This window comes from Colletotrichum jinshuiense, chromosome 3 (assembly GCF_051148585.1).
Source record: "Colletotrichum jinshuiense chromosome 3, complete sequence".
NCBI lineage: Eukaryota > Fungi > Ascomycota > Sordariomycetes > Glomerellales > Glomerellaceae > Colletotrichum > Colletotrichum jinshuiense.
This window is the reverse complement of record NC_139310.1, coordinates 5,102,049-5,114,947: the sequence shown is the minus strand read 5'-3', so window position 1 is coordinate 5,114,947 and position 12,899 is coordinate 5,102,049. Positions and strand designations below refer to the sequence as shown.

At 57.4% G+C, this 12,899-nt stretch overlaps 5 protein-coding genes across 5 annotated transcripts; 1 reads left to right on the top strand and 4 right to left on the bottom strand.

Moving 5' to 3' along the window:
- Window positions 1-196: 196 nt before the first annotated feature.
- EsH8_III_001333 (aspartic peptidase domain-containing protein) lies at window positions 197-1,740 on the bottom strand (the record flags this gene model as incomplete). Its single annotated transcript, XM_083263058.1, has 2 exons — window positions 197-1,075; window positions 1,129-1,740. The coding sequence occupies 2 exons, from the start codon at window positions 1,738-1,740 to the stop codon at window positions 197-199; spliced, it is 1,491 nt and encodes a 496-aa protein (XP_083123545.1).
- A 1,041-nt stretch (window positions 1,741-2,781) lies between these two features.
- Window positions 2,782-3,662, bottom strand: EsH8_III_001332 (uncharacterized protein; the record flags this gene model as incomplete). The annotated part of the gene is made up of 2 exons (XM_083263057.1): window positions 2,782-3,316; window positions 3,373-3,662. The coding sequence occupies 2 exons, from the start codon at window positions 3,660-3,662 to the stop codon at window positions 2,782-2,784; spliced, it is 825 nt and encodes a 274-aa protein (XP_083123544.1).
- A 716-nt stretch (window positions 3,663-4,378) lies between these two features.
- On the bottom strand, window positions 4,379-4,888 carry EsH8_III_001331 (Molybdopterin biosynthesis MoaE; the record flags this gene model as incomplete). The annotated part of the gene is made up of 1 exon (XM_083263056.1): window positions 4,379-4,888. One exon carries the CDS (start codon window positions 4,886-4,888, stop codon window positions 4,379-4,381), a length of 510 nt encoding a protein of 169 aa, XP_083123543.1.
- A 712-nt stretch (window positions 4,889-5,600) lies between these two features.
- EsH8_III_001330 (uncharacterized protein) lies at window positions 5,601-8,392 on the top strand (the record flags this gene model as incomplete). The annotated part of the gene is made up of 4 exons (XM_083263055.1): window positions 5,601-5,638; window positions 5,829-6,403; window positions 6,455-6,727; window positions 6,786-8,392. 4 exons carry the CDS (start codon window positions 5,601-5,603, stop codon window positions 8,390-8,392), a joined length of 2,493 nt encoding a protein of 830 aa, XP_083123542.1.
- Window positions 8,393-8,697: 305 nt separating this feature from the next.
- Window positions 8,698-11,428, bottom strand: EsH8_III_001329 (kinase-like domain-containing protein; the record flags this gene model as incomplete). The annotated part of the gene is made up of 3 exons (XM_083263054.1): window positions 8,698-9,498; window positions 9,609-11,050; window positions 11,326-11,428. The coding sequence occupies 3 exons, from the start codon at window positions 11,426-11,428 to the stop codon at window positions 8,698-8,700; spliced, it is 2,346 nt and encodes a 781-aa protein (XP_083123541.1).
- Window positions 11,429-12,899: the final 1,471 nt, after the last annotated feature.

Here is a 12,899-nt window from a genome sequence, read left to right as displayed (position 1 = left end):
ACAACGTCCCCAGCTTCATACAACGACCTGAATCATGACTTGAAAACACACAGTGGAGCGGTCCATATCAATGGCCATGATGAATTTTAGGATTCTTGCACGGCTGTCACCAAATCAAGAGTGGCCATGGGCTCTTTAAAACTCATCGCAATGCGAACCACAACGACACCTCGGTGTATTAGTATTATGCATTAGGTCAAGCTGCCAAAAGTGCTGCGCCTGCAACGGCGAACGCAGATGCAAGTGCCATGACGATTATCCCATCAAATCCTGAAAAAACTGCACCTGGACGCGGTGCAGCATTGTTTGATGCGCTCGAGGTCGGTGTCACAAAGACCGTCGAAACCAGCACGGTAGCGCTGGTGCTTGCTGTCCGCGACGGGGCCGGTGTTACGACTTGGCCAGCCACGCCGGTTGCTGTTGGCAGGGCGGTCTCGCTCGCGCGGAGCTCAATGATGTTGGAACGAGTCGAGTTGAGGTTTGCCTGCGCAATTCCAACCTGCTGGTTGGTCTCGTCGTATACTACGTATGCGCTCCGTAAAAAAGTGTCGCCCAGGAGGGCAAATCGGCTGCTCGTGATGTCAAAGACTGCGCTGTTCTGGATGCCGAACATGCAAGGTTTTTCGAACGGGAGTAGGCCGTCAAGCTGATCCATGATAGCGGCGAGGTTGTCAAGAACCATCTCCTCCAACGGGACCCGGATCGTAGCGCCATCAAACTCGAAGTCGATGTAGTGACCTTCGCCTTTTGCCCCACTCCACTTGCAGTCAATGAAGCCATATCCGGCGTCGATAACGTCGTACTTGGCCCATATTTGCTGGACCATGCTTTCTGGTAACAGGCTCACAGTAGAGCCGGAATCAAGAACAGTCGCGGCGTTAAAGGTCGAGGAGGCCATTTGCACCTTCTTTCCGTTTGGGGATTCGATTGAAAGTCCGGTGAGAGCCACGCTGTAGCTGCTGATGAATCCCGAGTGATAGTCGTTGACAAGAGGGAGCGTGGTAAGAGCTCCGACGTACTTTTCGGTGTCAACGCCTCCGAACAGCAAGGTTCCTTGCGACGAAGACAGGTCATTCTGTGGCACACGGTTAGTGGATTCGGCGCGAGGGACGAGGCGAGATTCCGTACCAGCCAAATGCTGAAAGCTTTGCGGCCTATGTGGCCCTGGGACACCATGTTGTCGAGGATGGTGGGATACCGACGCCGCGTCGCCACGCTTTCTGAGAAACCCAGCCCCATCAACCCGGTCCCCTTGACCGTCTCAGTCGCCAAGCCCAGCTGTTGTTTGGTTGTTGTCTTCCCATCGAAGCTCACAGAGTCCTGGATGTAGTCGCCCCGAATGTTTCTGCCGTCGAGGTACGTGATGTCGAATCCATTGGAGGTCACGAGCTTATATGTCGAGCTTGCGCCTGAGTCAAACGTCCCCGTGCAACCGGTGCCGTATTTTCTTTGTAGAGACCTGCTCGTACATAGGTCGGCCTGCTTATCAACAACCCATGTGTCGCTGCTGCCCGTGTCAAGATGCATCAGCGTCTTTTGGCCCGGTGTTCCCACTTGCACCTCTGAGTAGTACCCGCCCCCGGTGATGTTGTTGATGGCCGCCAGGTTGAGGGTGTCGCGGCGCGTAATTTGAACCAGGTCTGGCGGGAATTGTACTCTCTGGAAGCTGGTCGAGACAACGCTCTGTGATGCACCCTCCTTCGACAGCGCCGCGAGGGCGAATGCCCTGGAGAGCTTCATGCTAGTTGGCGACTACTACCACCCGCCCAGAGTTCAAGGTCTTGTGTGTCTCGCCGCTCGCCGTTGGGTGGCTAGTCCCTGTCGCTGCTCCACCCCCGCAGAATGCTACTTATGCGGAGAGAACTTGGACTTGAAGATGTTGGAGAACCTGTGTAAATGGCAGCAGCCTGCCGTGGAACAGGGTGCAGAATCGCTGAAGATCAAGGAAGAAGAAGCAAGCATAGAAACACCCAGCCGGATATCAACGGTGCGACAGCGGGCGGGATCGCACGTCCTTTTCTGTCATCGCAGAGCCGGACTCAAGATTCAGCCGTGATTATGGGGTAGCGTCCAGCCTAGCTCCATTACCGGGCGCCGAGCAGGGCTATATGGCTGTTTTGACTAGCCTGCAGACTCGGTTGCGCCACCTTGAAGGCATCTTTGACGAGATTGGGAAGACGGCAGACCACGCCAGCCCGAGATGGTTAGAGAGGCACAGCACATATTCAGCTGTGCTTGGCTGTTGGCACACCTGACGGCCGCCTTGCAGCGCAAGGCTCTCTCTATGCCAAGCAACCCGCCTTGAGACAAGGAGTAACCTGAGAAAGAATGATTGACATTGAATGACTGCGCTGGTGCGCTGGCCAAGGCTTGACCGGCCCGCGGCGCATTCTCATTGATTATTTGGTTAGCTTGGGGTTGGGAGGGATAATATCGAGTGTGTGAAAACTTGACCAACTCCGTCGGTGCTCTGTCTCCTATGCTTAATCATCCCAGCTGAACCGACAAGGACAAGGTCACCCAGCCCCTCCCTTTCAGGCACATATGCAGCCTCCAATAGATCTAACAAATTCCGACAACTGCACCCACCGTCCCTTTCCCGAGTCGCAATTCCATGCCCATTTATCAGCCCAGCCAGGGAAATCCAAAAAAGTACTAATGGCGCAATCATTACAGCAAGCAGTCATGTTGATCGTACAATACCCAGCCCCAGTCAAATGCCTCCTTCACTTTGGCTCTCGTTTTGTTCCGGGCACGTTCCCTCTGCCGGGGCACCTCACTTTATATGCTTAACATCGCAGACACATGTAGATTGAAGTTGGAGGCGTTGGTATCGTCCACGGCCGTCCCCCTTTTCTTCTTCAGCCAGCAGTTCCCAGAGAACTCGGGCACCACCTTGGTGAGATCCGCATGGAACTGGACACCGACGCATTTTTCGGTCGCATCATTTGCATTATACGACGAGCAGGCCATCAGGCAGTCGCGCAACGAGTATGAGATGATCGTCATTATATCGATCGCCTGCCCGTTGTTATCCACACCGCATTCCGTGTCGTAGCTCAGTGTCTGGTTTCCGATGGTGTTGGAAGTCGTCTTGCCCGACAGCCCGGGGCAATCAAGCGCCAACAGACCCGCTGTCGGCACCGATATTCGAGAACTGGTCGTTGGAGATGCCGAAGCCACCGCCTCGGAAGTACTGGCTGGGCTCCCAGTTTGTGAGGTCGATGTTTCAGTTGCCGTCGTCGTTGTCGTTTCCGTCGTCGAAACACCAGTGGCTGAAGGCACAGGCGAGCCTCCTACTTGGAGCTGTGCTTGGCTAAATCTTCTAATCAGTTTTGCCGACTCACGCTGCTGTTGGGCATGGTTCCTTACTTTCGGGCGTTCTGAACTGCCAACGTGCCGCCCACCCCTCCTCCCACTCCTGCAACAACGATTACAGCGACGAGGGCGATGATGAGGAAGAATGTCGAGCGCCGAAACCCGCAAATCTTCTTTTCTGTCGCCGCGTGTTGGGATGGCTGCGGAGCGCGGTAAACGTTGCCGGGCTCGAGGTGAGTAGGATTTGCCCAGAACTGCCCTGGTATGACCTCCGGGCCATGATCCACATCGTGAACTAAGATCTTCTCCTCGACTGTTTTTCTTCGAAAGTTGAACGTGTCCATCTCGTTCCGTCACACACTTGGCCGTTTGTCAGACGGGAGTTGAGAGAGAAAAGGGGTGTCACCAGGCACGGAGTTTCAGCCAGCCTACCCGGGTGCGGCAGTTGCCCAAGTTTATCAGCTCAACCAGCACCTGCAGACTTGCGGCCATTATACCTATATACGGAAATGGGCGTTGGTTCGACAACTCAGATAGAGGCCTGCGTTGGGGGTTATGCAGGCGGCGCAGCAATCTGCAACATACCCCCGTTTGACCTGGGCGCTTAGAGTTGCAGGGTCGCGCTTCGGCCGCATGAAAGATCAATCCAGCGGCGGCTGAGTACAATCGCGTCCCTGGGGTTTGCAACAAGAATCCCAGAAAAACATGGTCGTGTTGATGTGCTTGTTTGTTAATATATGGATTTTGTGCGGCGTAGGCTCATACCAACATAGCACTGTGGCCTTTAAAAGGTGTGAATGCCCGTTGGCACGCTACGTACCATCGCCGTTACACCGACCTTTAATCGTGTCCAAAAAAATACCATGAAATTGCGTCCCAAAGCCTTCCAATAACGTGCCGCATCTTGGCGGACAAGGGTATGACTGCCTCCCGGCGGCTAACCAGAGGCATACATATAAGCGTCTTCAAACTTGAAAGCACCGGTGACCGACCGACCCGGAGGCTTGGGAAACGGTTCGATTCGTTACTTTGGAGCAGGAACCGCAAATGGTACCTGAGTCTATTCCTTTGCCGTCGTGTCTGGCTCAACAACTTTCTGCCCTGCGATGCCATCCCGGTTCGCTCTCCACACGCCATCTTCGCCGTGAAATTCCTCTCGCTTCCATACCTCAACCTTGGCCTTGCATTCCTCCAAGGCCTCTTCCCCAGCCCTCCAGGCTGCTTCCCTGTGTGGCGAGGAGACGGCAATCAGGATGCTCTCCTCCCCAATAGGCACGGTGCCAAGGCGGTGGATCATGGCAACTCCCTTGAGACCATGCTTCTGGAGGATGGCCTTGGCAATAGAGATCATGGTACGCAGGGCAAGCGGAGTATATGCGGTGTACTGCAGCTCTTTGACAGGTTTGTCGCCGAAGGTGTCCCGTGTTGTGCCGGAGAAGAGGACGATGGCCCCGGCTTGTGGTGAGCGGACTCGGTTCATGATGGAAGTAACGTCGAGGTGATCGTAGGTGAGGGCAACATAGCAGGCCCCTTCCGTGACCTCCCATGGCCCACGACTTTGGTCCTCCATAGCGTAGTATGAGTCTGGTAGATTGTGTTTGTGTGATGCTGAGAGGTGTTTGCGACGGCTATGTCATGCAGCGGTCCGCTGCCAGCTGGGTTCAAACTGCGGGGGTGTAAAAGCCACAACAGCGCCGGACGAGAAACTATCTCTTGAAATCCTGCGGACGAATTTGATGAACGATATTGAATACTTTGACTTTCGCTCAGAAACCAGCCGCGGCTCTTGAATATCCTGTCTCGCTAGTTATAGTTACTAAGTGCATCCTTCCACCGGCTTGAATTCCCTCAGGTTCCCTCTCAGTGACAGTATGAACGGGGTCGTGCTGCATACCAGGGTTCTACGAACCAGTCGCTTCGTTATCATCAGCCTTATCGACCCCGCATGACTAAGCACTCGCCGATCCACCACATTTTACCTCAGAGATAAGGTAGGTACGTTATGTAAGGCAGACCACGGACGCGGCAGGGTTAAGATGAGCTCTGCCGACCAAAGACCCAGCTCGGGAGGTGGATCGTCCCTTCTTCAACCTTACCACCACTTGCACGCCATCCTTGTCCCACCAATACGCTATTGAATCGTAAGGCACGGTCTCGTCGCTGACTCTCGAGGTCAGCGCCGCGTCTTGCCCTTTTCTTTCCTGTTTCTCCCCCCCCGAAACGAAACTCAACCTAGTTCACACCCGAACCTGCACCCACACCCCTTCCTGCGGCCCGCGATCATGTACGAGGACACCTTTCGCGCGAGGGAGAGGGGACCGTACGAGCGACGAAGATCCCCTCCGCGAGATCACCAACAATATTCACGCAACGACGGCTTTCGGACGCGGCAGGGTAAAGAGACCAAGCTGAGCCTGCGGAGGACATGACCATCTGCAGAACATCTGGCTGGTTTGAGCTTCTGCTAACTTTCCCACGGGACGACGAGACTCTTCTAGGTCTCCCCCCAGGAATAACCTCGAGCTGTCCTACGACGACGACAAGTACGCCACCGAGGACCCCCGCGGCCGTGACCGTGACCGGGACCAGGACCGCGATAGAGCAGACTATCGCGCCCGAGACTACGACCGCTACTACCATGGATCGGCGCGTGAGGCCTACCAGCCACGTCCTGGATCGAGAGATCAAGGCGGTAGTGGGGATGACCATATGGATCGCCGTGATGAAGACCCTCAGGTACTTCACCCATATGACGGCGACCACCGCGGATCACGTCGTTACGATAGAGGTGGCCGGCGCTACTCTCGCACTTACGACGACGATGGCTCTCGCCGCGATGATGCCCGACGTGGTCCTGACGAGGATCTTCGTAATTTTTCCACCTCTCCAGGTGGCAGCCCAGGTCGTTATCCTCGTCGCGATCGTTCTACATCGCCTCTTCGACAAGCTGGTACTCCGAGTGATACTGTGATTCTCGAGGGCCTCCCTGTCGGGCTATCCTTGGAAGAGGTACGAGATTGTCTTCTCAGGCAAGCTGGGCTGTCGCGCTATCCCGCGGTTGACATCCGCGTTCCGTCAGGGCGAGGTAAGAAGTCTGATTCAGATGTTGTACCCCGGTCGCTTACGTGCTCTTCAGGCCAACGCCGTGCCTTTGTTCAATTTGAAAACGTCGAAGATGCCGTAGACTTCGTCAAAGAGAACTATCCCAAGCTTGTGCTTGACTTCGCGGGCTTAGTGGATGGCGACGCAGACGGCATGACGTCCATCTACATCCACTACGCAAGAAATCGCGATGACGCCGAGCGAGATGGTCGCGCTGGAATCGCATCGAACTGGACTTGTCCGGCTTGCGAATTCTCCAACTACGCGACAAGAAGTCGATGCAAAAACTGCGGTGGCCCGCCTACAGGTAAGATACTGTTTAGCTAGCTGCCCTTCCATATCAATACCAAAGCTGACATCACCAGATCCATCGCAGTACCGGCATTTGCTGACTGGCGAAAGCGATGCGGCTGACACGCCTTCCCAGATCCTTGTGTTCTTCCCCTTAGCACCCTCTGTCACCGAGGATGTTTTCTCGGCGGGCGCTGCGAAACTCGAGCTCGTGCAGAAGCCCTCCGCGTCAAAGAACTCTGGCGACCCACCGAAGCTCAAGTCTACTGCACCAACCGGAGACGCATCTGGCTACGGTGCAAGACCGGGCTCGCTGCACCGTACTTTTTTGATGAGAGATCAAGAAACGAACGAATCATTCAACTTTGGGTTTGCCGAGTTCTGGACAGTGGAAGATGCACTGGCAGCAGCGCAAAAGTTCAAAATGATGCGCGAATACACAATCGCCGCGCAGCCCGTGACGGTTTCGACCATCCACCTTGGTGTTTTTGTGCCAGAACTTCGGGAGGTGACTCGTGCTATCGAGCACATTTCATTCAACCCGCTGTTCAACCCGACCATACGGGTCAAGTACTGGGAGCCGCATGTGTTTCCCAGTCAGAAAGTGGTTACCGAGACACCTCCTGGTGGCACCTCTGCGGACGCGACCAAAGCAGGCGCGAATGACGAATCTAAGAAGGGCAAGAAACGCAAAGCAGACGGAAATATGCCTTCCTCTTCGACGAAGAAGACGGTGCCGATGGCCGGGCAGATGGCGTTCTGGCAGAGACGGCACGACGAAATCCACGAAGGCAAGCGAGCCGCTGACGCTGCCGCTGGCAACGACAATGGTGCCGATCAGCGCCAACCAGAGGAGCGTGCACCGGTGAAAATATCGTTATCTGGATCTTCAGGCATGGCATCCAGCGGCCCGATCAAGATATCATTGACGGGGGCGAGCTTGTCGAAAGCCTCCGCGCCAGCAGCATCGCCACCCAAAGATGCTGCAGAATCTGGGCTTTCAGCATCCGCACCCACATCAACGGCCGGCGCTGGAAGCACAGACCAGTCATTGGCGACGGAAGCACCGGTATCTTACGTTGACCGTGAAAAGGTCTGCTGTCTGCTTTGCATGATGAAATACAAGTCTTTGGATGACCTCAACACCCACGAGAAGTCGAGAAATCACAAGAATGCTACCGCAGACGAGGAAAAGGTCAAGGCTGCCAAGCCACGACTTGCCGCCAGAGACAAGAGGATGGCAAAGCAGGGAGAGGAGCAAACAAAGAGCGAAGAATCAGCGCCTCAATACCGAGACCGGGCCAAGGAGCGGAGAGAGGTTTTCAACCAGCCCGCGAAGCCCAAACCCCCCGCCATTCAGGGCGGCAGACCCGTACGCAAGGACGACAAGGCAGCCGCTCGCCCGCCGGCCGAAAAGACGCCGCCTCCGCAGCAGTCCAAGGGTGCGGGGATGCTGGCGAAGATGGGTTGGAATGCGGGACAGGGCCTCGGCGCCAACGGCGAAGGACGCACCGAGGTGATTGCGACGCATGCGTACCAGGAGGGCGTCGGCCTCGGGGCGGAGGGAGGAAACCTGGGCGACGCGGCGGAGCTGGCCCAGCGGAAGACGACGAATAACTACGCCGACTACGTCAACACGGTGCAGGACAAAGCCAGGGAGCGGTACAACCGGCTGAACTGAGGGGGAGGAGATGGGTCGTGCGCCTTCACATACTCGGACGGCGATTCGAACGAGGCAAAGAACACGTAAACTAGGAGAAGGCAGTAATAGTTGGTTTATACCAAAAAAACACTCGAACCACGAAAAGTGTAAAATACCCTGTTATCAATGGCAAATTCACGCACATTATTTTTCGCAGAACCCACGCATGCGATTTGAGTTTTTCAAACTTTGGTATGTACTAAGCGACGTGAATGACGAGGGGATGGTGGGTTGTCCCGCAATTATGTACTTTTTTTGTCTTCTCCTTCTTCTTGGTTGTTTCCTTAGAAATCCACGACCTTGATCCGGCTCTGCACGTCCTCCGGGAGCTCCTCCTTCTTGACGATGCCCATGAGCACGCAGTCTCCCAGGAAGAAGAAGGCGCGGTCCTGGGCGTAGCTCAGGTAGTCGTACTCGTCGCCCTCGTCCTCGGCCTCGGCGTCCGCAGCGGCCTGGACCTCGGCCTTTGCGTCGGCGTCGCCGGCGGCGGCGGCGGCCTCGTTCTGCGCCTGCTTCTCCTGCTGCTCCCTCTCCTCCTTGGACTCGAACCCGGGCACCTTGGCCTGGATGATGCCCCAGGCGACCCACTGGGCGCTGTTGATGCCGCGCCACAGCCGCGTCTCCTCGTACAGCTCCATGACCTCGGCCTCGGTCAGCTCCTCGGCGCGGCGCTCCTCCTCCTTCCAGTGGCCCGTCGGCACGCGGGCGTCGAGCATGAACTCGATGATGGAGCTCGAGGAGCTGGTCGGGAGCAGCGCCGGGGTGCTGCTGCCGTCGGCGGGGGTGAGGCGGGGCGTGGAGGCGCCGCCGTGGGGGAACTGCGGGCGGTGCTCGACGTAGGCCTTGAGGAAGCGGCGCTGCTGCTGGACGTTGGGGTAGCCCGTCGTGTTGCACATGAAGGGCGCCGTCTCGTGGTGGTAGTCGTAGGCCCACTCGGTGAAGTGGTTGGCGAACTCGAGGCCCGGCACGTTGGCGGCCGCGTACTCAAAGTCGATGACGACGAGCTGCTTGTGCTCGTTGGCCGGCTGCAGCAGGGGGGACTTTTCGTCGTCCGGGCGCATGCGCAGGATGTTGCCGTATTGGGTCTGTCAAGGCCGCGGCCGCCGTCGTCAGTAACCTTGGTAAAAGAATAAAAAGATAGAAAAATGTAAAAAAAAAAAATCAAGGTTGTGACCCGACTGTTTGTTGCACTTACATCGTTGTGGGCGAAGACGAGACGCTCGCGGATTCCCTGGTGGCCCTTGTAGGCGCTGACCACCAGCTCGCGATACTTGTCGTAGAACTCCTTGAACCGGCTCCATTCCACTCCGCAGACGAAGCCGCGGCCTCGGAAGACGCTGGTCCCGTTCCGGACGTCGTCGTCGATGGCGAGGATCTTCTTCTCAACGTTGCGCAGCCATGTGTCCCAGTTCTTCAGGACGGCGGGGCCGTCGTCCTTTTCTCGCTCCAGGACGTCGATGCCCACGTGCAGCTCCCTCATGCGCTTAGCAATCTGCTTGGATGTCTCGGGCTCTCGTAGGTCGCTCGGGGTGAGCGTGATGGAGTTGAAGTACTCCTCGAAGCGGCCGTTTGTGAAGCACCCGAGAAGCCTGGGACCGATCCTCTTCCGCGCCAGCCTCCGGAGCACGCTGAGTTCGTTCTCACGGTCGATCAGGTGCTCGAGTCCATAGATTCGCAGCAGAAGTTTTGGGGGAGGCTTCCTGCCCGGCACGGAATCCTCTAGGTTGTCGGGGGGGGACACCACGTAGACGGCGTTGGTCAGGGCGCCGCTGAGACGCTGCACCAGGACGTTGTTGCCGCTGTCCAGGGGGACCCTTCTCCACCCCTTGATCTTGAGGGTGTGGGTCAGGCGGACGATTTCGTTCTTGAAAGTCGCCCAGGCCTTCTCCTTGTCGTCTGCCTTGCCGCCGAGGGACAGGTCGTCAGTGCTTTTGCCACCGCCGCTGTAGCTGAGCGTCTTTGAGTTGTCAAGGACGGCATCGCAGGTGGGGACGACGACGTCGCCGTCAACGTAGTCGGTATCGGAGCTTGCCGTCCTATGAAGCATGCTGCGCGAATGGGATTTCCTGAGGCGACCAGAGGTGCGCCTTCCCAGCCGAGGGCTCAGATGAGGAACAGAGCTGATGCCCATGGACGCCATGCTGCCCTCGATGATCCTCTGCAGCCTGTCAAACGACACGTCGCTAGAGTCGGAGTCGATGGAGTCGGAGCGGGAGCGAGGTGCGGGCTCTGCCTCTTGCGCCGGCTCGGCAGCCTTCTTGGACTTGGACTGCGGCGAGCGGCGACGGGGCGAGGTCTTGCTCTTGCGAGTGGCCTTCTTCTTACGTTCGTGCTCGAGCCAGTCGTGAAGCTGGGCGAGCAGCTTCTGGCTCTCATAATAGTGTCTCTGGCCATGGCGGTGTTGAGGCTGCTGTGCGGCGGCGGCGGCGGCGGCGTCATCGGGCGTTGGTACCTGGGACGGCTCCAAGACGGGAGAACCACGGGACGACGACGAGGAATGGGAGAGGCCCATGCGGCCGCTCAACCTCTTGGCCATGCTGGCGGCATACTGTCTCTTGTGGTGAGCTTGATGCTCCGAGGCGGGAGCACTGGGGGGCGGAGGAGCTATGGCGGCCTCTGGCTCGGCGATTTGGACGACTGCGAGGGGGTTAGCAAGGGGTGCATTTCTCCAAAAAGCCACAGGCCCAGCGACGATACCGGTCCATCAAGTCCTGTCCGTGGTACGTATGCGCAGCATGGGCAAAGGTTCATTGGGTGAAGCCGGGCCAAAAGATGCACCGAGTGGCCGCCACAGCTGACTGCCACCGATGCGAGCCCTTTTCGCGGAGGAGGGGGGCACAGATACCACTTGATGAGGGTGCCGGGCCTGCAGACTTGAGGTTAAGACGGACGGGCCGAACGTGAAGACTGACCTTTACCAGAGGCGGCAGCAGAGGAAGCCTTGTCGTTATCGTCGTCGGTTTTCATGGCTGACCGTAGAGGTTGACCGTTGATCTGGGGCGATGAGGACGACATGGCGGCGGCGGCGAGCAAGAGGGAGGCGAGCAGGCTTTATGGGATTGGATGCTACGTGGTGGTGCTACCCCGCGGTGACAGGCAGTGGTGTCTTGGGCTGCAAGGACGGATGCAGTTGCCGGTGAAGAATATGGAGATTATCTCTCCTTGTGGCGTGAGGAGTGAGGAGTGAGAGGTGAGGGTGAGTGGTGAGTGGTGACGGGGTTGCGGGCGCGGCTGGTAGGCAAGATTCCCACGATAGAAGGAATGTCTTATCAGGACAACGACGCTTGGGGGGGGGGGGACTGTTATCGTGGGGCACAGCGACACCGACACGGGACGGACCCCAACTTGCGACGGGGTGATTGGGGGGCGGGCACTAGTACGTTGGAGAAGAGAGTTCACTCGTGGGAAGAATAAGCCGAGGTGAGAGGTGTGCCAGAGAGAGAGAGAGGGAGAGAGAGGCACGAGAGTGAGAGTGTGAATGTGTGAGAGTGAGAGTGAGAGAGAGGGAGAGATTGTGTGAGAGAATTGGCCTGAAGACGAGGACACCCAGACTCAGATGTAAGGACAGGTTTGGTGAAATATTACAGGAGCAAACAGGAAACTTGTCGTGTGGTGCGAGGTTCCAGGAGAGGCAAGGTAGGATTTTCCCGAAAACCTAAGGGAACAACGGCCAGCAGCAGCTTGCAGCAGCAGCAGCTGGGCTGCACGCACCACAGCCAACCGAGAACCCCGTCCTCCAGCCGTCATCCGTGTCTCGTGGGCCGTTGGCTTGTTTGGTTGACCGAGCCTGTGGGGAGAGAGGAGGGGCAACGGGAGGAGCTGCGCTGCGGTGCGCTGCACTGCTATGCGCTGCTCTGCGCTGCTCTGCACAGCACGGCAGGCGGTGGGGTTCACAGCTGGGGCTGGTCAGGTGCATGTCGTGGTGGGATCCCCCCCGGCCGGGTCCTCCAGGGCCAGGCGCCAGTCGCCCACCTAGTTGGGGGCCCCTCTCTACTGAAGAGTGGTCCCCTGCCGACGACAGCCGCACAACTTCCACCGACTTCCAACAGCTCTCCCCCCTGCCAGACACACATGTCAGGGTCCAGTCGAAAACCAGCACCGCAATGGGTCCTTTTGATCGTTATCGTCGCACTAGCGAAAATGCCCATTGACCGTTCGGTCGTTGGGCTGCTAAAGACGATGACCCCCTCCCCGCCGGGTCGCGATGCCGACTGACGAAGTAGTACATGGTCATTCCGCTTTGCTTCCCTCCTCACCGCCAGCGCAAAAAATAAAAATAAAAATAAAAAGGCACGCCGTTTCCAACCCAAGGAAATACGCATGCGCTACTCCCCACGCCATGCCACGCAGACCAACGCAACGCTACCTCTGGCAGCGAGGCGCTCCCCAAAGTGTGACGTCAGGGGGCCCTGCCCGTCCAGTCGGGAGCTCCCGACCCTTGCTTTCTGACATGTCCGTCTTTGCATGTGACGTACCGGCAGAAACG